We start from the raw sequence: 25432 nt of genomic DNA on the forward strand, positions 1-25432 counted from the left end.
ATGCCATTAGCACTTTGACCTGCCTGGAGTGAGAGAGCAGTGAAAACCCCACCCCATCTATAAAACGTACATGGTGGCCAGTAATTGTGTCAACTTTTTCAGTTATTAATCTATTTTTCTGCAACATAAGAATAAGTGAAACTAAACAAACTGCTCTGTAAGAAAATGTGTCTGAGACCTTACAAAATCCCTGACTATAACTGCCACTAAAAGAAAATTATTTCTTGGATGGAGGAAACCTAAAAATAACCTCTTAATAATATAATTGAATGGAGAAGGGTTTTACACATAAATAAAGGAATTTAAAGTAATAATCATTGTGTGTATAAGGGTAATATAATTGAATACTTTGCTCAAATTGTAAATGTTAAACATTGAGCTTTCCCTTGAAATTAGAAGTTCTTCATAACATACTAAAACTCGGGTAGAAAATTCAAAAGAGAAAACAGCAGTAAAATTAACTTTTTATTTTCACTAATCTCCCTATGCATGTAGTGCACCATCTCTTTATGTCTGTACCACAGCATTTATGGCCTACTTTAGCAGTGAAAAAGTGACATTTTTCCCAAGCAACTTGGAACATTTCAAGGTTTCTAGAAAAAAACTAAGCCTGACTAAATTAAAACAAGTTGGTTACACTAAAAATGCAATGTTTCAAACACAAAATGACAAAATAAATATTCAAAATACAGAAACAGTGGTTCTGATTCATAGAACAATTCAAGTCACTTGTATCGTTATTATGGCTCTTTTTCAAAATTAATATCCACAATGGTGTGTCCATGTACTGCTTTATCAAGAGTGCAGTGTGTTTTTTTTTTTTTTTACGAACTTTGTAAATTATCTGTTGCTTAAACACATTTGTTAATAATTTGCAAGACTTTGTGCTCTTGCAGGATAGTTAACATTGCAGTTATTGTGATTCATTAAAAAGAGTTATTTTCTGTGGTTGAAAACATGCAATGTCTTTGTGTTGTAAATATAACATCTAGTTTTTAAAAACTTCATGTGAAAAAAGGCATATGTCATGATATCATAATCATGGTAACTTAAATTCTCAAGCTAAAAATTTGAGAATAAATATATATTCCTGCATATATTAACGTTATGTTGAGGAAGGCATGGGCCATTCCATGAATTTTAACAGAAGCAAGACAATGGCTATCGAACAAATATGAAATGTGTGTCAGTACTTTGTATGCTTCTAACTAACCATTTAAAACTAGACCTTTGTTTTTTTTTGTTTTTTTTTGGAGAGACAGATTAACAGTTTGGCTCAGATTATGCATTATGTTTGGTTGTACAACAGAAAAATAACACGTACCATATGAGAGAACTATAAATTCACTTAGCTGTTATTTCCTGCTTGGAAAGAAGGAGAAAAAACCTCAATGCAATAAATGGGAATTTGTCAACCCTGTTAATCTACCACTAGACGTCGTACAGTTCTGTGCCTCCACCTGTCCAAGTGGTAATTTTCTAACATTAAACCAGCCTCAGTTGGAAAGAGAGAGCTATAAAGAAAAGTTTGCCATGGAAGACTGTCCTTTATACTGTATACTTGTAACCTAGTTTGTAGGTTGACATTAAATGTGCCAGGGATGATGATCGGTATGTCTTTACCCATCCAGAAAAAGTATGCCATAAATTAATCTCAACATAGGCAGTACCATTAAATAATGTACCGTGAAACAGTGGAAATGTCCCACACAAACATAGATAGAAAACTCTTAACTTATAAAAACGAAATAAAAAAAGTAAAAAACAGACATAAAGATTGTAATAGGATGACATGTAAGAAATGTAATGCACAAATTAACATTTCTAACCGTGACTTTAAATCTAAAAGCGCTAATGCTTTAAAAATGAGCTCCAACTTTTTTGTAAGTTGGAGCTGTACTGACTCTGTGGGTGATCTTACAATAAGGTACATTCGTAAACCCCCCTTGTGATTTATTTTCATTACTTTGGACTTTGATCAGTATGCAAGTAGTTGACCTCTTCACATAATAAATAACTCCCTATTTATGGCTTGATCTTTCCAACACAAAAAGTTTGAATCGTATCCATAATTAAATGATTTGGTAACACTTTACAATAAGGTTCCATTTGTTAACATTAGTTAACAACATTAGTTAACATGAACTAACAATGAACAATACTTTTACAGCATTTATTAATCTCGGTTAATATTAATTTCAACATACTGTATAGCAATACATTTTTTAAATCAAAAGTTGCATATGCTAATATTAGTTAATGCATGAACTTTGAACTAACATGAACAATTGTATTTTTATTACCTAGCATGAACAAAGATTAATAAATGCTGTAAAAAACGTACGTTCATTGTTAGTTCATGATACCTAATGCATTAACTAATGTTAACGAATGGAACCTTATTGTAAAGTGTTAGCAATTATTTCAGATCAAAAGAGTTTGAAGTGCACATTAATATTTGTGAATGTAGACTATGCGAATGGTAACCAATGTGTCCAGACTCTTAAAGAAGAGTAGGGCCTTTAGTAGTGTATGTCATTGAGGGGAAGTGTCTGCTGTCTATGTCCCACAACTTCCTGTCTCCTTGAGGCCCCAGTGCAGAGCCTTGTGTCTGGTTGCTGGCCCCTGTTAAGCTGGAGCTGCAGTAGTTAATATAACTAGCCATGAGAAGAGTCAGTTCCAGGATCTAAAGCATTGAAAGAGAGAAAGAGATATAGAATTAAAGTGAATTGTGAACTGAGGCTGTCATTCTGCCTAATATTTCCTTTTGTGTTTCATGAAAGAATCATATTAACATGAGCGTGAGTAAATGACAGAATTTCCATTTCTGGGTGAACTATCCCTTTTAAAGGCTAAAAAAAATTACCCACAGACAGGCGGAGAAATGATCCCACTCAAACTAACACAATGTAGCTTATTAACGCTTCCTGTTTAATGTAATGCTGTATGGCAGTAGAGTAAGTCAGAGCTATTAAGTACATCTGAAACCCTCAATGTATATCCAGAAACCTGCTTTTACCATCAGATGTCATCCAGATAGGCGGTTGCAGATGGAGGGAGTAGGAGTTTAACTTGGCCTTAAAGCAGTTTTTAAAGTTCTGATTTCACTTCTACAAACACAAGACCATATTTCTAAGATAGCTAATAAAACTTAATCATAATAGCACCCTGGTATATCAGAATTCAGTGCTCTTTACCAACCACATTTGGAAATGCATTTAAACTGTGTTTTGCCTTTTGTAACCCAGCATGCCTTACCTTTGGTTTAGCCATTGCAAATAAAAGTTTATCCACAATCTTCTTGCCCAAAGCCTGGTCTTTAATCTGGCTGACCACAACCATGAAGTCCTCCTTGCAGCCTCCAAATGTAATGACTGACTGGTATGGATACGTGGCTACCGGGTGCTAAGGAGAAACAAACAGCACACACACAAACTGATAAATCTCCCACAGCAAGGAAAACAAATATGGAAATCATTTCCAGATTATTTTAGTTCCTTGAAGTTACATTTGACAGAAAGCAATAGGGTTATGATTTCTTTTCCCTTTAAAAGGAACATTCCGGGTTCAATACAAGTTACGCTCAGTTGACAGCATTTGTGGCATAATGTTGATTACCACAAAAAGTTATTTCGACTTATTTCTCCTTTTCTTTTGCTTTTTAAAAAAAAAAAAAAAAAAGCAAAAATCGAGGTAACAGTGGGACACTTACAATGGAAGTCAAGTGGGCCAATATTTGGAAAGTTTAAACACAGAAATGTGAAGCTCAAAATTTTACAAAAGCACTTGCAGTATTCTTCTGTTAAAACGTATGTGTTATTTGAGCTGTAAAGTTGTTTAAATCTTCCTTTTTGCAGTCGTTTTAGGGTTTTAGTGTTTACAGCATTACGCTGTCATGGCAACAAGTTGTAAAATTGGTTATAACTTTACACAGAAAAGGTTAGCAAGCTATTTTGTTGCACTAAAATCATGTTAACGCACATATTGTTAACATTTTGTGTCAATACTTTTGAAACAGCGAGTATTTAATGTTTACGGATTTGCCCCATTCACATCCATTGTAAGAGCCTCACTGTGACCCAGATTTTGGCTTATTTATTTTAATTTTTTTTATAAAATGAGGGACGAGTTGAAATAAATTTGTGTTGTAATCAACATTGTGCCACAAATGCTGTCAATTGAGCTTAACATGATGAAATCTGGAATATTCCTTTAAGAATTTTACAGTGAGGTGGTGAAAATAATGAATGGATGGAGAGGTTAAACCAAAAATGACATGGAAGAGCAAGAGCTGTAGAAAATTATAGTCTGCACTGACCCTGTTTATTCTTGCTCAGAGTAAGGAGAGGGTAAGTAAGGAAGCAAACGGTCAATTGCGAAAGCTTGCAGGGCAATGGCTTTTTGGAAACTACCAGGTAAATAAACATTTCAAACCAGCAAATCTGCCTATGTGGCCCTCTCAGTGCTAGATAGATATCGTTCTTGAAGCCAAAGACAAGGATAGAGAGTAAATGCACTAAGCATCCACAAGAAGGCGCTACAGTTTGTAAAGAAACCACCTTAATTGTTGCGCTTCAGTGAACATTTCCAAATGATTTATAACCTACAATGTATATTTAAATTGTGCAAGGTAGATCTTACTATAATGGCATTATGAAAAAGTAGTTTCTTTCAAACATTTTTTCAGTATCTCACTATGAGTATCACAGTTGTGAAGAATCCTGGAAGCACCAATAACACCATGTCTGTCAATTGACAGACCAATCACAGCAATGATAAGGTAGTTCCATGGCCAGTTGCGTTCTCACTGTCACTTCCAAATTGATTTTGGTCTCGCAGCTCGAGGTCCGAGGCTATTGGTCACAGCTGGCCAGTTGATAGCCATGACTAGATGGTGGAAAAGAAGCTAATTAAATGTGCAGACGGCAGCCAAGCTGTCCACTGACTGGCTTTCACAGCAGGCGGTCAAGGGTACAGAGAGGGATCTGTATGATGGTAACCAGCTGCCGTCCCAGGCTATCACGGTCAAGCAGCTCAATCCAGCGTTATCAGCGTGTGGAGATTCAGTTGTTTTGGGACAAACCGTTTTCCCCATTTTTGTGTGAACTATCCCATTAAATTGTAAATAACCCAGAATGTCCTTTTAATGCAGTCTTTTCCACTTTCAGAAACTTTAAATATGCATCCATATCCACACAAACTCACCATGGTGTAGTCCAAAACACTAAGCCCATCTTCATTAACCGCCAGCCACACCTGAATCTGCTCCAATGAAGAGGGAGGCAATGGCTGCACACCAAAAGAGTGGGAGTAAATGGAGAAGATCTGTCAGGTCTTGTGAAAACGTACATCTGAAAATCTTTTTATGTTGTTAGGGTTATGTAGAAAAGCAGCTCATTTTGGCAGCAGCTGAGGAAACTCTGTTGCCTCATGTACATCTGAACTCACCTTGGCACTGAACAGTTTGGCCCCAGACAGAGCCCATTTGCGGGCCACCGTCAGATAGATTCTCACACATTCTGAGGCTGTGCACCCACGCAGGACAGACCACTTAGTGGCCAGACGCTCAGCAAGGTCCCTGTGGGACAAAGTTACCATTTAAATATAATATAATATGAAATCAGTTGCCTGGGTCAACGGTCAATTATACAGTTTAGCAGCCATTTTATTCAGAATCAATCAAGTATTTCAGAGAGCCATGTAATATAATTGTGGCAAGGAGGAGGGTGGGGGGGATGTGATGATGCACACCCGGCCCCTAATCAGGATAATCAAGCCCACGAGAGGGATAAAGGCAGCCGGAGGCAGCAGTTCGAGAGAGAGAGAGAGCTACAGGGAGCTGTCCTGTATGTGTGTGTGTGTGTGTGTGTGTGTGTGTGTTACATGTCTTTTGCTTTAAGTTAATCATTAAATGGTTATTTATTGTCAAGCCTGTTCTCACCTCCTCCTTTCCCTTTTACCCCTATACATTGGTGCTGAAACCCGGGAAGGGGGAGGGATGCGCCGTAGTAGAGTCCTCGCCACTACCATCCACCCCAAAGGAGCAGCTGTGGCCATCCACCGGGGGACTGAGGAGCCTGGCCGCCTGAAAGCAGAGGAACGACGATCCACGCGAGGGGAGGATGGGCACCCTACCGACCGCCTGCAGCGGTGGGGCCGCTGCTAGGGGCAGAGGAGACCCCTACTGGCTGCTAAAATGCGGTGGGGTCAAAGATAAGACTGCGGTCCGCGAGCGGGGAGAGGCTCACTGCCGACCTCCTGGAGCGGGAGAACCGCTGCCAGGGGCGAAGGAGACCCCTACCATCCACCAAAATGCGGCGGGACATTCCGTCCGCCAGGGGCCGGAGGCCTGCCTCCGATCCACCTGGGGAGGAGCAGCTGTCATCCACTAGAGGGTGGAGGAATGACCGAGGACCAGGCTATGGCGTATCAGAGAACCGGCGAGTACGTTTTTTTTCTCTCTCTCCTCTCTCTCTTCCGCTGTCGCTCCGTGTTGGCCTTTCCCTCTCCTTTTTTTTGTTGTTTTTCCCTCCCCTTGTCTCCCTCCCAGGTCCGAGAAGGCGGGAAAGACCTGCTGGCAGGCGGGGCTGGAAGGGCACGCCCCCCCACCCCACAAAATGATGTATGTCATGCTGGGGACTCCCTGGCCTGAAGCAAAGGAGGGAGGAGTGTGGCAAGGAGGAGGGAGGGGCCGGGCCGTAATGATGCACGCCCGGCCCTAATCAGGCTAATCAATCCCACGAGAGGGATAAAGGCATCCAGAGGCGGCAGTTCGGGAGAGAGAGAGCTACAGGCAACTGTCCTGTGTGTGTGTATGTGTGTGTGTTATATGTCTTTTGCTTTAAGTTAATCATTAAATTATTATTTATTGTCAAGCCGGTTCTCGCCTCCTCCTTTCCCTTTTACCCCATTACAATAATGTAATAAGGGCTGTAAAATTTAACGTGTTAATTTCTGCAATTAAAACTTTATTGTTTAACCCGTTAAAAAATGAATGCAATTAATGCAGTAATTGCATTAATTGTGTCTGTTTTTTTCACTTTCTAAAATTTTACTAATGTTTTTTTCCCACTTCCTGTAGCTAAAATTGCCATTTATACATTTCCATGAGGTACACACTAGCACATCCTAGCTTGTTTATTCATTAGGTGCAAAACATGTCCAGGGCATAATAAACACGTGAGCTGATTTACAGTATGGAGAATGGAGACTTCAGCTGTAAGTAGTGAGCCAGATGTGGGAGAGATCAAGCAAGCTGCCTCTTCGCATCGCCCGAAAACGCTCACTCACTGTCATCTCAACCAGTGTCAAAAACAAAACCACGAGAGAGACCCAGCGTGCATGTGATATTTTAAACTTAAGCAAAAAAACTTCATTTTGTTTTATCTCTGTATGTATAGTGTCTAATAATTAATTGGCAATGTAAACTTAAGTTTATTTTTATCAATAAAGCATGATATAAATTGAATCTGCCCATTTGATCAATATAATATAATATAATATAATAAATGGAATATCCTGCATAAGATACATTAGTCATCAGTTGGACTGTCCATTCACAAAACATATAATATGTCTATTACAGGTTTAGTACTTTGTACTTAGTTATGAAAGTGGCTTTAATGCAGTGAATCACATGTGAGTATACCTGAGCTGATCCATGTTGCATTCCTGCTTGTAGCGTTTGGGGTAAAAACGCTCCAGTACCTGCAGAAGGATCTGTTGGGTCTTTGGCTGAGGAGAACCAGTGGGAGACATTGCTGGGCGGTCAAGGTCACCATGCTCAACCTAAAAGACAAATGTGATTTAGCTGTGTTCATGACTCACCACTTCAGATCCATTCACCCACATATACACTCACTCTCTATTAACACACACCTGTGCCATTAACGCAGCCACTTCCAGGCCCAGTTCCTTACTGACAGGGAAATGCCCTTGTTGTACCTCATCATTTACTTGATATGCCAGCAGGAGGCGCTCTCGCTCTGTCTCGCCCTTAGCCTGAGCTCGGAAGCACAGCCTAAACACAGGATTGAATAATGTCATATCCTTATTATTAATAAGGTTTGCTGCATTAAAGTGCTACATTTTTATCATGTTAAGAATGATTTTCCTTTTTTTAAGACATATACATTATAAAATACATTCACAAATGTATAACATTCACAAAGCACCTCAGAACAAAAAGACCTTTTATAGAAATTGGTCATTCAAAAATCATCATGGTATTGATGTCACAACCGTGAGCACATATAACTGACCATGTTAACATCTAGCAACTTGGCTCACTCAGTCACGGTAAAGTAATAACAAGTATTATTCCTAAACACTAGAAAAACTAGATACTATCCCCATTTGGTATCTAGGTGGTACCTGCTTTTGTAAGTCAGGCGGACAATCCGTGTTCCTTCATATTTTCCAGGATGAAGTTCTTTCAGTGCTTGTTCCCACTTGGAGATCACATCACAAATCTGCACCAGAAGTACAAATGTCTATAAAAACTCAATCCACCATTTTTTTTTTTGCTACAAAAAATGAAGGAATACAGACTGATATAATGATAAAGAGTAAAAATGCTATACTTTATTGCTGGGCTGCAGGCAGTGCGCCAGATCTTTGCCAGAGGGGTCATCAGTGAAGAGAGCGAAGCCTGAAATCTGGGGCTTCCTCATGCCTGCCCTCTGGTTCAGTGTGTTTAGGAACTCCTCCACTGTGGTGGAACCATCAAAACCTACAACCTATAGAAAAGAGATCGATGTTGATAGGATGAGATGACAGTATTATAAAAGACTATCCTGCCATTGTAAAACTGTTTGCATTTACATTTATCCATTTGCCAGATGCTTTTATCCAAAGTGACAGTGCATTCAAGGTTTACAGGAATGTAACCATGGTGTTTCAAACGCTTTGCTCTACCAGTTGAGCTAAAGAATACCAAAACTTTTGTGTGTTATTGTATTAAGACCCCCACTAGCAAAAAAGTGCCAAACAGTAGGCTACCATAGTGCTATTATGGTTTTTGGACATGGTACCATGGTAATACTGTACCATTTTGTTCTCTGAAGTACCTTGGAGTACTATGTAAATACCAGTATATAAATGATTCAGTACCATGGTATATCAGAGTACCATGGTGTCACCTTAGTACTTATCATAATGGTCAGATCATGGGTTTGTCGCTAGTTAGTTTTGAGTTTATTTGTGTATCCTTTTGTTTGTTAATGGTTAGTTGTGTGTGTGTGTGTATACCTCATAAGTGTTGTTCATGAAGTGAACAGGTATGCTGAAGGGTAGGGAATGATGGTAAGGGTTTCGCAGCAGAATAGATAGGACCTCCATTCGCGAAGGCTTGGCCTCTCTCTCTCCATTTTGCAAAGTTCTTTCCACTGACCGCTGACAGTACACGGCATACTTCCCCACCTCACTCCTGTGAGCAAACACACACACACAAACAGATGCTTTTAAATACAATTACATGGGTTGCCACAGCAAAAATCATATTCTTAATCAGTGTCTATCTTTGTCTTGTTTTTCCAGGAAAAATTTCTAAACATCTTTAACATCAATTAACCTGAGAACCATAATTTTTTTTGCTGATTGCTAAACTTTTAAACAGAAAGAATTAGTCATCGTAGAATAGCATATTTTTTTTTGTGTGAAAAATGTACACACATGAGATGATACATATTTTGCTGTGTGCATATTCAAGTGTGTTGAGATCATATGACACGGTCGATTACTACTCGCTATATCTATAATTGGACGCTTTTACTCGCAAAATATATTAATCATGGCTGACTGCAAATAGCAAATTTTTAAAATGACATAGATAACTGAGAACTTTTGTGTGATACTGCATCTATGGTGCTAGGTGACAACGAACATAAACTGAAATTTTACTGTGTGCACCTTTAAGAAGTCTTTCCAAGAGCTTTTATATTGTTCCATTGGTAGATTTTTTCACTTATTTTAAAGGAATAGTTCACCCAAAAATTATAATTCTCTCATCATTTACTCACCATTATGCCGTCTCAAACTTGTATGACTTTTTTTCTTCTGCTGAATACAAACAAGATTTTTTTGAAGGATATACTGAATGACGTCTGTTTTTACATACATTCCCAAGTGGAATCAAACTTCAAATAATGATCACGCCAAGGAGACTCGATTGTATCACTTCAGAAGACATGGATTAAACCACTTGAGTCGTATGGATTACCATGCTGCCTTTGATGCTCCTTTTTGGAGCTTGAAAGTTTTGGACCCCATTGACTTGCATTGTGTAACATCTACACTCATTGTTTCAAGCACTCATCACCAGAGGGCAGTATCTCCTGATGTCTAGAACTGATTACTCTATGCTGTTCACCTGTGCATGTACTTCCTGTTAGTATAAATACGAGTCTCTTCCTTGAAAACATTGCAAATATTGCCAGTTTACCTAGCAACTCTGAGTGTTATTGTATTACCCTTTTCTGGATATGTTGACCCTTCTATTCCCTTGATTATTACTCTCTTGGATTGTGATTTTGTACTTTGCCGTGCCTCTTGATTTTTGCTCTTGACCTTTGCCTGCTTTACTGGATACTGATTTATGCTATAGTCCTTAATAAATCTCTGCACATGGCTCCCTCAGACTCGACTGGAGCTAATCATTACACATTGTATGGACAAACAGACATCTTATATCCTTCAAAGAATCTTTATTTGTATTTCACTGGAGAAAGAAAGTCGTACGAGTTTAAGACGGCATGAGGGTGAGTAAATGACAAGAGAATTAGAGCTATCCTGAACTATCCTTTTTAGCCAAAACCGCACAGTGTTATTTCTTATTTTCCAAAAGTCATGTTCTGCAGAGTATTTTAATTTATTTCATTGTAAGATACAAATATAATAAGTAGGAACTAGTCTTAGTAAAGGCATGGTCACATTTTCCATAGGTGAAGGCGGTGTGGGCGGATGTTGAGCGTGTGTGAAACCAGCATAAAACGAATTGCCAAGCAACCACTTTTTAATGCTGCACTTTTAACTCTGGGAGAGTGAAGTTAAATGGAAACTCCCCGCTAAAATTATGTTCTTGTCCATTGTGAATATTCAGTGTAGCTGCATACGAAGCATCGCACACACAGAGGTCACTGCCCAACCAAGCAACTTCCTATTGGTCAACACGGCGAATTCGCCTGTCAAAGTTCACCAAACTTGAACTCCACGTGAAATTAATCTTCAAGGGAAATTCTTTGGCACCAGATGTCCATCGCGCAAAATTAATAATCGCGCGGATTCCCATTGAGATGACTGTATTTCCTGCTGAATTTCGCCAAGCGAAGGTAAATGTGACCACACCTTAAGGGAGAGTCAATCTGAGAGCGAGTACATTTGAATATACTGTAGTTCAATATGCATGAATAAATTTCACTACACAGAGTGAGCAGGTTTGTGACCTGGGATCTGCGTTCCGCAGCAGGTACTGTCTCAGGTACCATAGAAAGTGATGCTGGGGCAGGAAGAGAGCCACACACAATGATAACAGCTGCCAGCACTAAAAGAGAGAGAAAGAGATTGTATATAGTGACATACTGTTCATAATTTATATGATGATACAGTGTAATGTGTGTGTGTGTGTGTTGGTATGACACTGACCTGTGTGAGGGCGTAGTTGTGTGGTGTGCGGCAGTTGGTCTGTTTGATCAGCTGACAGTACATCTCATTTTGCAGCTCTGGATGTGTTAGGCACACCTGCAGTGCATTCTGGGCCAGCGAGGTGTGGTAGTCAATGGAGGGAGACTCCACCAGCACATTGATGAAGAGCTGACACGACTGCCGGGAAACGAAGAACAGAACTCATTAGAATGTATTTGTGAGCTTTTGTGGCTTTTTATGCCGCTATTAAATAGGACAGTTGGGAAAATGCATGAAAGTGATGAGAAAGAAAGATAAATGAGCTCAGGTGTCACTGCACCACAGTTTCTGCCCTGTCCTGTAAATGTAATTAAAGAATACCACTAAATATTTGCATATCCTCATACAATAGATCTTTGACACATTACAGACGCTGATGAATGCTAAATGGCCACCAGATGGCGATTCCCTCACACGACACGTTGCCACACACAAATGGTTCTGTGGTCGGGTCGTGCAGACAGCGCATGCAACAACATGCTTGACTTTTTTATTAACATTCCATTTTTGTTCTTACAGAAATTCTTACAATGCAAATTAAACAAGTCAGGATGTAGCTTTCAACCCCCCATTCATTACTTCAGAGTAAGAGGCATTTACTTTCAGTATCAAATGACTACCTAAAAAGCCCTTCTGATCTTCAAAGTATATTGAGAGCTAAGCATGATGCTAGCTCCTGAGGATAAACCATTGAACTGTAAATAGGGCATAATGTCTGCAAACCTCAGGGGAATGTGGTTCTCCATAGAAAAATAGGAGCCTGAGGAGACGCTACGAGCGAGTGGAACAAGACTATCTCTCTAAACACTGTCAGTGATCCTCTTTGAACTCAGAATGAAACGTTTAGGCCTGTCCTCAAATTAAGACACATTACAGCGTTGGGGCTTTTTCCCACACAGAGAGCCGAGAGCACACTACAACTGTTTTGGGGAGTAACTTAACAAAATTTTTCAGTAGTATGACAGCAACTCACTTGTTTTCTAGTAAGTCTTCTTTTTGTTTCAAAATAAATATTTAGTTAAAAATATTTGTTCTGTTATTTTATTTTTATTCATTTTTTTTTATTAGTTGTATTTAGGTACGTTTACATTGTCACCATACTTAAATAGAATAATTTAAAAAAAATTCCCAGGGGAAAACTTGCCACCACACTCATTTACATACACTTTAAAAGTTCAATTTCAGTCAGACTAAAACAATAACTGGTCTTTTTAAAATGTCGTGTAAATGCCTTTGTCCGACTGAAATAGTACTAGTCAGATTTTGACAAAGTCGGAATAACAGACCTAGTTTCTGATTGTAGCTCGTCTTCGTCTAGTAGTAAACACATTAATTGGAACACAACTCTCCTCGGCATTGTGCACATGCTCCGAAAGACAGAGGTGTCCTTCATCTCTGTTGTGTATTTAACATTTCCTTGTTTATTTAACACTTCCTCAGCTAATGTCCTTCCTTCAATATTCAGTAACGCTTTGTGTCTTGTATACTTGGACAGACACATGAAAACTGTAGCTTGACTACACTAAAACCCACTATACGGTTGCTAAGATGTTCTGTATAGTTGTTAGCGTGTTGCTATGTGGTAAAAAGAGCCCACCCTTAAGTCTTTGTGATATTCTGGTGCCTAGATATGGCTCGGGTCTCTCCTTCAATGTAAGTCTTTGGTATTTTTCAGCACTTTATGTTCTGCCAGGTGAAAATTGTATGTTTGCTTTTTGTAAGAAGCTTGTAGTGTAACTAACTACTTGACTGTAGTTTAAATTATTATAAGTCCAGTCATGAAACTCTACATGGTGCAAGCTGATAGATTAAATGTTCAAAGGAACTGTTAGCCAATCGTCTTCCATGGTGAATTTGATAGGTCCTCTGGCATGTAATCTGCTGCCGAGCATTTAAATTGCATCAGTTGTTTGCAGATAGCCGGTTTCACTGCAGCACGCTATGAGAGTTTTCTCTCTGAAACCCTCCTCCTCCCCAGCATCACTTGTCTAAATCTGTTTCATGGGGATTGTACTGTATGTATGTCTAATCAGCAGCAGCAGCAGCAGCATGCAGGGCTGTACAATTCTGACAAAAATTTAAATTGTTAATTATTTCCTTTGATATTGTAGTTGCGATTAATTCTGATTAGAATAATTTACATTAAAGGTGCACTAAGTAAGATTTTAGCTTGCTCTTACTCGTCCCATCGGTTCCATGGTTTGGACTCAATACTGACACCCATCGTCCTGGATACTGGAAGTTTGTTTACTAAACACTGCTGCTTTTCACCAAAGATGTTTGTTTATTTTCTGTTTTTTTACTTTTAATATTTGTTTTTCTCAAATCAATACCCATTAAAACAAAGCTGTTATTCAAATTTTGAATAAATTACACACAGAAGCGAGCAATAAACATGTCTCTGATTGGTTGCAATGCTCAACCACTGCAAAATAGACATTAAATACAAAATTAAATCGAAAATTTTACCAGAACATGAGTAGATCTACATGGACTGCTATAATTGACAAATTTCACAATTAGTTAATTGTATCAGCTGTAATTGTAATCTCGATAATTTATTCGATTAATTGTGCAGCCCTAGAAGCATGTCGTACATGCTTAAAGCAGCATGTCTTATGTATGTCTAATTGTGCAGCAGCAGCATGCCTTACTTGTTTGACACAGCATGTCTGTTCATTTTCTTACAGTAGTCTTCGTACTTGATCTGCAGAACTAGTGCACCCAGACCAAACTTACTACTAACTTGTCATATCCATTAAAAAAACTTAAATTTTTTCAAAGGGTTATTAGATTCATCAGTGACCTACTTATAAATTATGAGTAACTTTTAGATTGGCAAGCTACAGTTTCAAAGTAGCTTCGCTGACATGGCTACACTGCAGAAGAGAGGTTCGCCTCAATCAGAGTCAAATCCAGCTCGTTATCTGCTCTGCTATAATGAGCACAAGGCCTCCATCTCTGCCTTTGATCCTGCTGTGGGAGACACAGTAGCTCTCTCACACACAGGGACAGGACGACACCATCAACCCTCCAGAGAGGAGGATGAGGACAAGTTAGAAGTGTTTGAGAGATGGAGAGACCCTTTACGCAAGATAAAGAAAACAAGGACATAAAGACTAGAGCAATTGTGAATGTGAATTAGGCAAACAGTGAAAGAGTAAAAGAGGACACAGACAGAGGAGGAGGGGGAGGCGAGACAAAAACAGAACATTCACCTTAAAGAGTTTGAGAGCCTCTGTTTGAAGTGCTTCAGAGGGAAGAGTGGTAAGGGGGGAACGAAGACCCTCCTTACTGAAGCACAGCACTTCACGTTTCCACACTGTGGAGTCTACACACACAAACACACAACAGATTTAAAAAAAAAAATAATAATAACGCAACAGTTGCAATCAGGCTTGGTCGTACAAACTGTCTGGGGTCTAGATGGTGTCATTAAATCCTCGATTTAAAACCATATATCTGTAAATCCATCCAGTATGTCATTTGATTTTGACTTTACACCAAACATTTGTACAGTTTAGAGGAGTGTGATTGAAAGATATTTAAAAGTAACCTCTAACCTGGGTCTCCATCTACATCCAGCAGCTTGCCAATCAGCTGCTCATACTCTGTGCCCACCCTGAGGCTGGCACAACTGCCCGCCGCAACAGTCAAGTGGTACAACCAGGTGTCCTGCAAGAACGACAGTAGGAAATTGAGTTTGTATCTAGATTTACACATTTATACACAGTGCCAATTAAACTACTGCTAAAAGCTGAAGTGTGTAATTTCTGCATGACTAGTGTCACCAAACAGAATTGGAAAAATAATCACAGTTTTCAAACTCTCTGTCTTGCTCATTGGTTGCACAATCAGAAAGTACCGTCCCAAACTCACACCACTGGTCAAGCCACTGTGTGTCAACTGTTGCTGGTGTCAGGTAAAATGGGCTGCACAAACTAATTTTTTTATTATTATTAATTATTAACGTACAATTGGCTTACTTAATGGTAATTTTTACATCAAAAAAAATAAACACATTAGCTTAAACGAGTTAACACTTTCATGGCTGGAGTTTTCCATCACCACTAACAAAATTCCAACAGAATTTTCAAATCTGATTTTTTTTGTAAATACATTGGACACACCATTCCATAACAAAACATAAGCAAAGTAGTGCGTGGGTATATGCTAACCAAAGTTCGTGTTTTGTGGTGTAAGCAGTACCTTTTCTTGTTTGGTGCCAACAAGCAGGTAGGTGGGGCTTTGCTCTTTGGGATGGACTACTAATGTGAAATGAGAGGAGAGGAAGCCCCGCCCACCTGCTTCATAATCCTCATCGGAGTCACATGACCTGTCCACTTCTTCCACCCGTGCTTCCTGAACTCGTAGCTGACCCAGTGGGAACTGCCATAAACACACATTTCATATCAATACTCAATAGCATCATATGCATAAATAAATACCATCAACTGAATATTATGTAAATATTTTAACAATGACAAGGAGCATTGTCAAATCGAAAGCAACTTGTTTTAATAACAGAACATTTTCATTATATAAGAAAAAGTATTTTTAGCATTAGGGGCCGTTCTGACTGAACATTTTCATGTGCTTAAAAAAAGCTAGACACAGCACATTGAATAGAACAGAACGCAGGTGTCTCAAGATGCATTTTAAAAGTTGAATTTCTTATTAACTTGACACAGTGTCTAAAAAACGCAGCGTTCCTGCACGAGATGCTGAAGAAAAAAACACAGTCCGTCTACCGCATTTCATAGAAAAACAATTGTAAAACAGCACAGATGGATGCAAAAACATGCTCAGTGTGAATGGCTCCTTATATCTAGTTCACACTACACGACTTAAGTTCGGTCTTCTTTGATATTTTGAGTCGGCAACTGGTCTGCGACGAGAAGCCTTGGATCTCACGACCAACGTGTAGTGTGCGCACTCTTGCGACATGCTGCGGCTAGTCCCAGATTCTACAAAGGATTTCGGACCAGCTTGATATCTAGATGTCTTGTCATCAGGTGTATGCACTGTCCCAAAGACCGCGAGACCAAAAATGAGCCACAGCCAATGAAAAAAAAAGGGGAGCAAGAGGAGAGCAAGGTATTGGGAAACAGAAGGCAAAAAATAATTAGAAAATAAAACAAAACATCACCCACATCTCCCTACCCGCTCTCTTTATTATTTTCAGCTGTTTTGCTCATTTTTTTCCCCTTTGCAAATAAGTGAAAAAAACGGGTGCATGCCATTCTTTTTATGTTTGTTGACATGTTATCAGGAATAAACTGCACGAGTTTGTGAATGAATTGTGCTATCGCAATTTTAAAATGCGTTTTGGGTGATCCGTTTGAAAAGGGACGACGCTAAACACAGCTGTAACGGGGTCCAAACCGTTTTAAGATTTGTCCACTTCAAACACATTCAGACATTGGGCTCATAGTGCCACCACAGCGGAGCGCAGCCTAATAAAACAAGAGTTTAAATATTGCAGGTTACGTGCGGATTTAAAGGGAAATAACATTACAATCAGAAAAGTGCAAATGCAAGAACATTGAACATGCACAAGAACTTCAAGAAATACAGTACAGGTTTCTGATATCAACTTGCAGGAACACAGATATGAGCAGCACGCACATTAGATGCTCAGTTACAGGAACTGCACTAAAATAACTCACTAAAATGATTTTTATCACTTTCTTTTTCTTCTTTTACTTTTTTGCGCTTTATTATCATTCAGTATTATACACATGTCCTCAAGAAATCATAGACTCCCCTCGAAATCCGAACACAAGAGTTCAAAAGAGACGACCAGGTGTAAGGTGATGTGTCTCGCTTGTACACTTGAGATCAGACCAAGTACAAATGTACAAATAGCCTCAATCGGGGACAAATGGTTATGTAGTTGATACACCCAGTCTGCGATCAGTCGTGTAGTGTGCACACCAGCACGATGGAAAACAAGACTTTGAGTCACAGGGTACCGACTGCAAATCATGTAGTGTGCGCTTAGCTTTAGGCAACTAAAAGTAACCTACCTTGTCATCCTGGTTCCGGTAATAGTAGAACACTTTCCCAATCATAGTACACCACACAAGCTTTGAATGACCATGTTTCACCTGTGATAAAGAGAAAGATACGGTACACGCACACACACACACACAGAGGCTGTTAACAGGGACTCCTCCTCAGATACATTCCAGGTCTGCTGACCTCAGCTCTGTCCCAGCATGTACCAGCCATCCAGGAATCTCACCCAGCAATCCTCACTGTCACCCAGCACCCAGATGCATGATGTAGATACACCATTCATATTGCTTTGACTAGATAAATTAGGGAACTTTTACATTTCAGTTGATGGCAAATAGCGAAACGCCAAACTATTCACACTGAGGACAAATTGAAAATTTGTTAGGCCTAATGGAAAGGAAATTTACTTGAACGGTGCAATGAAGCTTCCAGTTGGTCTGCCATTGATCATAAACTGCAGAGGAGAAGCAGCAAGCCAAACATTACTAGTAAAGTTCTACCAAAAGGTTTTAAACTGAAAAAAAAAAAGGAGAAACACTTCTTTTGGTGTTAATGTTGGTTGGCAAAATAGCATTTAGGGCATTAGTGCCACCAATGATGTACATTTTCAAGATCTACAATACAGAATATTGGGGGAGGACATGTCCCCCTCAATAGCGTAGTTTCCATCCACTTTTCATGCTATTTTGTTACCGACAAAGTGAAAATGCGTAAAAAAAGAATTTGTGAAATTTGCTGTCTTCTGCCTGTTTCCATTCAAATGACCTTTTATCGATAAAAATGGTGTGTATGATGACGTCATGCCTAAAAAAAAAAAAACAGTCTGTCGCATAAGTTATGGTTTATCGCAAAAGAAATCTGCCGTTAAGCCGTTTCCATACAGAAATGTGTGTTTATTGCTTTCGCCTCCCAGATGTCCCTAATTTTTTTTCCTCTGAAGTTTTGGTAAAATGGGGAGAGTATTGAAATCATTCATTGAAATTAACCAGCTTACTGTCATATTAATTTCACAAATAAATGCAATCAGAAGACAGAAATGCAATCAAAAGTGAGCAGTTGCTCTTCTGATAGAACGGTAATATTGATCCTGATGTTGCACCTATTGCAGGTTGGCACCGGTTCCGACCCAAAAGCGAATTGCCATGGCCCTGTTCAAGCTGGCAATCTGCACCAAGTAGCGGGGGAAACTTTCAGTCTTAGTATAAGGACCATCAATCATTGTGTATATGCTGTGTGCACAGCTATTAAAGAAAAATTGATGCTGTGTAATATCAGGTTTACATATGATACATTCCTGATATTCAATGGGCTATTTTGAACAATCATCTAATCTAAAGCATTGAAATCACAACTGCATTATGTCCTGCGTATTTGTCCAGCAACTTTTAACGACCAACTGAACTTGATTGTCATCTAAAATTTATTTTAGGGTCATAATTCAATTTACATTTTCTAAAGAAACTCAGCAAATGCGATACGAGGTAAAATATTTAAACATTTTAAAATGTTCAAAAGCTAATTTTCTGAAAGTAAATTCAGGCATTGGACAAATAGTTCTGATAGTTTATAGACTTGAAAAAGTGTCGAACATTCTGAGAATGTCATTCAGCCGACTTTTTTCGTCTACAGGACAGGGTAAGGCTAATTTAAGTTTGTGTAAAGAAAAGGCAATTATATAGGCCTAACAATATTATTTTTTCATTTGGTAATTAATTATTTTATTTAATGCTCTATTCATTTGGTAGGCTAATTTATTTTATTTAATACAGGGAATTTTGCCGGCATTTTTTCAAAAGTAAGCTAAACAATGTTAGTGTTCCCAAAAAAAAGCACACTGATGCTTTTCTACTCGTATTGTGTATTTATTTTTTATTTAAAACATCTTTGTGCACAGAAATATGTTTTTTTGTATTATGGGCTAATTCCTTGACTGCCGTCTATTATTTTGAATTATGTGGAAAAGCAACTTTAATAAATAAACGGATGGCTACCGTGATTAATCGCAAACAGTGGCCATTAATTTGTTCTCCGTGCACTTGTCGATGTGCATGATACGAGATATTTGTGTTGGCACTCCTGGAAGTGTCATGATTGCAGCATCGGATCTGTGCAGGTACTCCGTTAAGATCAATCCATAATCACGTACAATAAATTGAGTTTCAAGGATGTATACCGTCGTCATGATTAACACAGGCTAACGATTGGGGTAAATTCTGTCATGCGACACTATATTTTTGCATTAATGCCAATTTTCTCGACAAATAAAGTTTCCAAACCAGTTTTTCCCAACATTTGAATTATCAACATAGAGTTTATGCGCTAGAGTTAAACGGAAAAATATTATGTCGACACTTGTGAAATTTTAGCGATAATTTGCATTTCCATCAGCTATATTATGATGCGCTAAAACTTTTTTCGCAAGAAAATCCTTGGATGGAAACGTAATTGGGCTGGAGTTTAAAGTAGTAGCACTAGTCATGATCCATGACCCAATATCATATATTATTGATCTGTTTTTTTTTATTTAGTTATTTTTTGACGGATGTAGAAACATTTGCTTTTTCGCAGTAAATATTTGTAGTGAATATTCACTCGTGGTGTAAACAGGGTTGTCAAGCGGAGTCTGAGACTTACGGAACACTCTCACACTCTAAACAACACTCTTGTGAACTCTGACCTTAGTTAGCCAGCCTCGCACTGTGGGTTTGGCTTCCTTATCCGTGGAAACAGGTCCACTGGCCTGTACCTTCAGAACATTCTGTAGAACTCTGATCCAGTCCTCCAGGATATTGGGAGAGTCTGCAGCTAGGTAAAAGGTCTTCTTTTCTGTTATTAACTACACCACACAAACACACAAATGAGCAAAAGACAGAACTTTAGCCACAAATTTGCAAGTTATGATTCTAACTTTGAATTTTATGTCTATTAAATGAGGTTTTGATATTTTATATCAGTGTTTCCCAACCTTTTTCACCACAATTGCCTTGGACACAAACCCCAAAATATGTACGAAAGGCTAAATATAATTTGACATATCATTAATATTGTAACATCCTTGACGTACAAAATGAACAGAGGAACTTGCCGGTTATGATGTTTATTCATCAATTACAACAAAAACAAAACTCGGCCATATAAGCCATAAAACTCACAATTAGAGCAGACTGGTGCTGTTAATTATACAGACTATTTTATCATTAGTTTTTCATCATTTTGTTAGACACTATATTATTGTTAGGCCTACATGGTTTTTGTTTATATGCATAATTTAGAGGCAGTGGTAGCTCAGTGGTTATGGCTCTGGGTTACTGATCAGAAGGTTGGGGGTTCAAGCCCCAGCATCACCAAGATGCCACTATTGGGCCCTTAAGCAAGGCCCTTGACCCTATCTACTCCAGGGGTGCCATATCATGGCCGACCCTGCACTCTGACCCCAGCTTGGCTGGGATATGTGAAAAAAAAGAATTTCACTGTATATGTGCAAATGTATATGTGTGATAAGTACATAATAATGTAAAATACATAATTTGTACTATTGGTATGTAGAACAAGTGCTAAAATTGCATTGTCTCTTTAAGACTACTGGCTGTTCAGAGTTTTGTTTTGGTGGATGAGCACATATTAATGAGAGTAAAGTCGCACGTCAGCTTCTTGATTAGAATTAAATGTTTATTTTTTTGTTATTTTGATCAACAACTGACTGTAGAGGACAGAAAAGATAGCCACGTGCACACTAATACATTTTAGTTTGAAAACGCATCTTTTTCTCTATGTTTTGGTCTTCCGTCCACACTGAGACTGTGTTTTTGAAAGCGAAAACTGAGCTTTTCGAAAATGCTCTCCGAAGTGGATAAATTTGAAAACGACATCTTAGTGTTGCAGTGTGGACGGGAAATGCAGATATCTTAAAATGATGATGTATTTGTTGGCATGTGACACAGTCATGTGATCCATTCCCAAAACAATCAAGATGGCGGCTTTTGTTGTAGCGCCATTGTTGTGCCTGCTATTCACTTTGATAGCGTTGTTAAAGATAAATGTTACTTTGTATAACCTTCACATTGCATTCCTTCAAAGGTGACGAGAAGTTTACTCGGAATTGCTGTCCGGCGCCAGAACACGAGGACAATTGATTTTCAGGCCGTACATGGAATGGCGATTTTTCGCATGTGCAGTAAGGGGATTTAAGAGTTTTCATACATTTCAGTGTAGACAAGGAACTTTTGGAAAATGCTTGAAAACAGCAGTGTGGACAGAGAGCGTTTTGAAAACGAAAATGCTGTTTTCAAATGTATCCAGATTAATGTGGACATAGCCTAAAAGAGACATTATCAATGACAAATGGATTGCATAGATCTCGTCTTTGGACACACATTGAACGGAAGGAGTCAAACAAAACTTTTACTCTTAATATGAAGTGAAAAGGTCTCTATGCCGAACATCACATATTAAAAGATCAATCTTGAGATTTTATTAATAGATATCGAAATCTTTCAAATGAATATCGTGATTAATCGAGAAGTCTATATTTTTATGCAGCCATAATCCCTATTATTTCTATTTTATGCATTTTTTATAGGTTAAACAAAGCAAAATCCAATACTTTTCACTTACCCCCTGGCACCTGCTTACGTAACCGCTAGGGTACGGGTACCTCTGGTTGGGAATCACTGTTTTATATGATCATTTGATATTGTCTATAATGATTTTCAGTCATCCAAGCTATTGTGGAAAACCATGAGAAAAAAGGGATGTCTACTGGAATGGATGCAGGGTATGAACGGTTTAAGTAATCTGAATGTGCTTTTTAATACAAGCAGGGTAATAGTTAAACATGTCCAGATGACCTAGAATATATTCTACAGGACATTTTATGATTATGATATTCAATCCCTCCCAAACTGTAATAGAGATGATTACACTGATTAAAGATTGGGGGAAATTATACATAATTCCCCATTATAATTAGTATTACTTTGCAAATCCAATAATGAGAGTACTTGTGGGTCTAAATACCCCCTCGAAACACAAGCAAAAATCATCTGGTACCCATATCAGGCTGTTTCAGATAGCCCAGGGCTGACTGTTTTTGTGTATCTGTGTTTGTCTCTCACCTGGAATGTTTGAGCTCCCTCTCCGCGGGCGATCTGACATGAGGAGTTCAGCTCCATTTGGCCCTGAGGTTTCCGGATCACGTCACTCTGAGAGCAGAACAAATGCAGATATCATCAGTCATGTAACTTTAAACTTCCTTCCCTCACACTGTCTAACAGTCTCAAGCACTGCCACAGAGACCCGTGCCAAGGTATGCTCACCGGAGACTTATAGTATAAGATCTCCCCATTTCTCAGAATAAACCACCGCCTCTTCCATGCCTTCACCTGACTGCCCAACTTCAACAAGTAACCTGCTTTCTCCAGAGTTTCCTAGACAGAAAGACGCACACAAACCTAAACATTGACCACAGTCAATTCATATAACAAGACTAAATATAAGACAGGATTGTCTTGGATATAAATAAATATATATATATATATATATATATATATATATATATATATATATATATATATATATATATATATATAGTGGCCCCAAAAACTGTTTGGACATTTAAGCCACACTTAAAATATACAAATATCTTTGCATTAGATTACAAAATATCACATCAAGTGTAATTTATTATTAAGAAAGATAGCACAAGCATGCATTTTAAGTAAAACATTTCACAATGGTCTTAAATGATAAAACAATAGATATACTGTTCAAATTAAGACAAAAAAGTATTTGGACACTTTAATTGTCAAACATTCCTGGAACGTGTCCATAGTTAATGTGATGAACTGCACCTGTGGTATCTTTGCTAGAACACTAGTGTAAACTCTAGGGCAAATGACTTCACATACATCCACTAATAATGACCTTGGGACCAGTTGTTTAAAAGTAATTGCGGTAACAATACAATGAGGTTCCATTTGTTAACATTAGTTAACAACATTGGTTAACATGAACTATCAATGAACAATACTTTTACAGCATTTATTAATCTTAGTTAATGTTAATTTCAACATACTGTATAACAATACATTTTTTAAATCAAAAGTTGCATATGCTAATATTAGTTAATGCACTATGAACTAACATGAACTAACAATGAACAATTGTATTTTTTATTAACTAACATTTTCAAAAATGAATAAATGCTGTAAAAAAATTGTTCATTGTTTGTTAATGATACCTAATGCATTAACTAATGTTAACAAATGCAACTTTATTGTAAAGTGTTATCGTAATTGCAAAAAATGACTGTCTCAATCAGCTCCCTAGCTCCCTATGTCATGAATCAGTATATCGTGAACACAAATTCGGGCACTGGCAAGGGTGATCATCCACTCAGAATTGGGACACTTATGACTCAATCACCTGCGACACGAGTATGAGTTTGCACTTTTAAATGCAGCTTGAATTAATCAACAATAGTGCTGTATATATGACACTATCGTGCATTTTTGTGGTAGATATTCAGACTCAGTTTTATCATGAAAGATCAATGACATAAATAAAGAAATTAAAATATAAAGGAGTGCATTTTAAACCATCTTCTAACAACTCTAATATTTAAAAGATTGTTTCCCTTTCATGGTCATTATGGAAAGACACTACAAACAACATCTCTTTTAAAGAGAAAATAAGGCTTTCACTTCATAGTTTTACACTTGTGCTCGTCTAATAACTACTTGAAGGACTTCAGAAGACATTTCCGATAAGGGAACATAGTGAGCAGTGAAGCTCCCTGGTTTTGATAGTGCATTTTGGGAAGTTTTAGGGAGCGTTTCAGTACATTGGAATGATTTTGCGTTTGAGACAGCCCTAGAAATGGCCAGCTCCCTGATCAGTGCCCTGACTACTGAACTAGAGAGCTGACTGAGATGCACCCTAAGTTCAGGCATGAAACTCTGCATGGTGTAAGCTGATAGGTCCTTTGATGTGTAATCGGATAGCCAATCAACTTGCGTACTCTTTCTTTGGCTAACATTTACATTTGCTCAGTTTGCAAGTAAGCAGTTTTCACTGCAGTGCGCAGCGAGAGTTTTCTCTCAAACCCTCCACCTCCCCAGCTCCACTTGTCTATATCTTCTACATGGGGATTGTATTTATGTTTAACTGTGCAGCAGCATTATGCTGAATAAACTGCTTTTGTGATGAAACAGCTCATCACTTAATGAAATGATCGCCTGTCCGCTGATCTTCAACAGGTTTTACACGTAACAATCCTTTTGGAATTAACTATGCGTAGAGTTTACTACGATAAAATGGCTGTATTATAAAACAAGACATTTTGCAACAGGTAGGTGTCAGTTAACGGCTCTCCCCATTCGTTTGTTTGGTATCTGCAAATGGTGACTTACTGTTGTAACACGCTAGTTGACAGTTACACTCTCTCCAATGTTAAAAATGTGGAGGTTGTTATATCTATAGCTTAACTCAGCATGTCTGTGTATGTTCTAGCAGTACTCTGTACATGCTCTGCAGCAGCAATGTAGCAGATCTGGAGCACGAAGACCAATATCCTATTAATATGTCATACCCACATTAACATGCGACTTGTCAAGACTGAAATTAAGTTCTGAGACTGGGTCTAGCTATTTTTAGGCGATGCCACTTATGCATTTTTAATGCAATATAATTAATTCATTTGTAAGTGTGACTTAAGAGTCCAAATACTTTTTAG

The 25432-nt window shown here is 38.3% G+C and overlaps 1 protein-coding gene across 1 annotated transcript in view; it reads right to left on the minus strand.

Moving 5' to 3' along the window:
* Window positions 1-452: 452 nt before the first annotated feature.
* LOC127455028 (pleckstrin homology domain-containing family H member 1-like) overlaps window positions 453-25432 on the minus strand; it is an 85521-nt gene continuing 60541 nt past the window's right edge. The window contains exons 13-30 of the mRNA XM_051722559.1: window positions 23016-23126; window positions 22815-22901; window positions 20378-20536; window positions 17709-17789; window positions 15889-16068; window positions 15243-15354; window positions 14898-15010; window positions 11641-11817; window positions 11442-11539; window positions 9250-9427; window positions 8583-8738; window positions 8374-8471; window positions 7879-8020; window positions 7649-7788; window positions 5449-5578; window positions 5206-5289; window positions 3259-3405; window positions 453-2686 (exon numbers count right to left, since the gene is read on the minus strand). Coding sequence (XP_051578519.1) covers window positions 2504-2686; window positions 3259-3405; window positions 5206-5289; window positions 5449-5578; window positions 7649-7788; window positions 7879-8020; window positions 8374-8471; window positions 8583-8738; window positions 9250-9427; window positions 11442-11539; window positions 11641-11817; window positions 14898-15010; window positions 15243-15354; window positions 15889-16068; window positions 17709-17789; window positions 20378-20536; window positions 22815-22901; window positions 23016-23126 — 2376 coding nt within the window. The 3' untranslated portion in view covers window positions 453-2503. The remainder of the gene's footprint in view (window positions 2687-3258; window positions 3406-5205; window positions 5290-5448; window positions 5579-7648; window positions 7789-7878; window positions 8021-8373; window positions 8472-8582; window positions 8739-9249; window positions 9428-11441; window positions 11540-11640; window positions 11818-14897; window positions 15011-15242; window positions 15355-15888; window positions 16069-17708; window positions 17790-20377; window positions 20537-22814; window positions 22902-23015; window positions 23127-25432) is intronic.

Source organism: Myxocyprinus asiaticus, chromosome 17 (genome assembly GCF_019703515.2).
Source record: "Myxocyprinus asiaticus isolate MX2 ecotype Aquarium Trade chromosome 17, UBuf_Myxa_2, whole genome shotgun sequence".
NCBI classification, from domain to species: Eukaryota; Metazoa; Chordata; class Actinopteri; order Cypriniformes; family Catostomidae; genus Myxocyprinus; species Myxocyprinus asiaticus.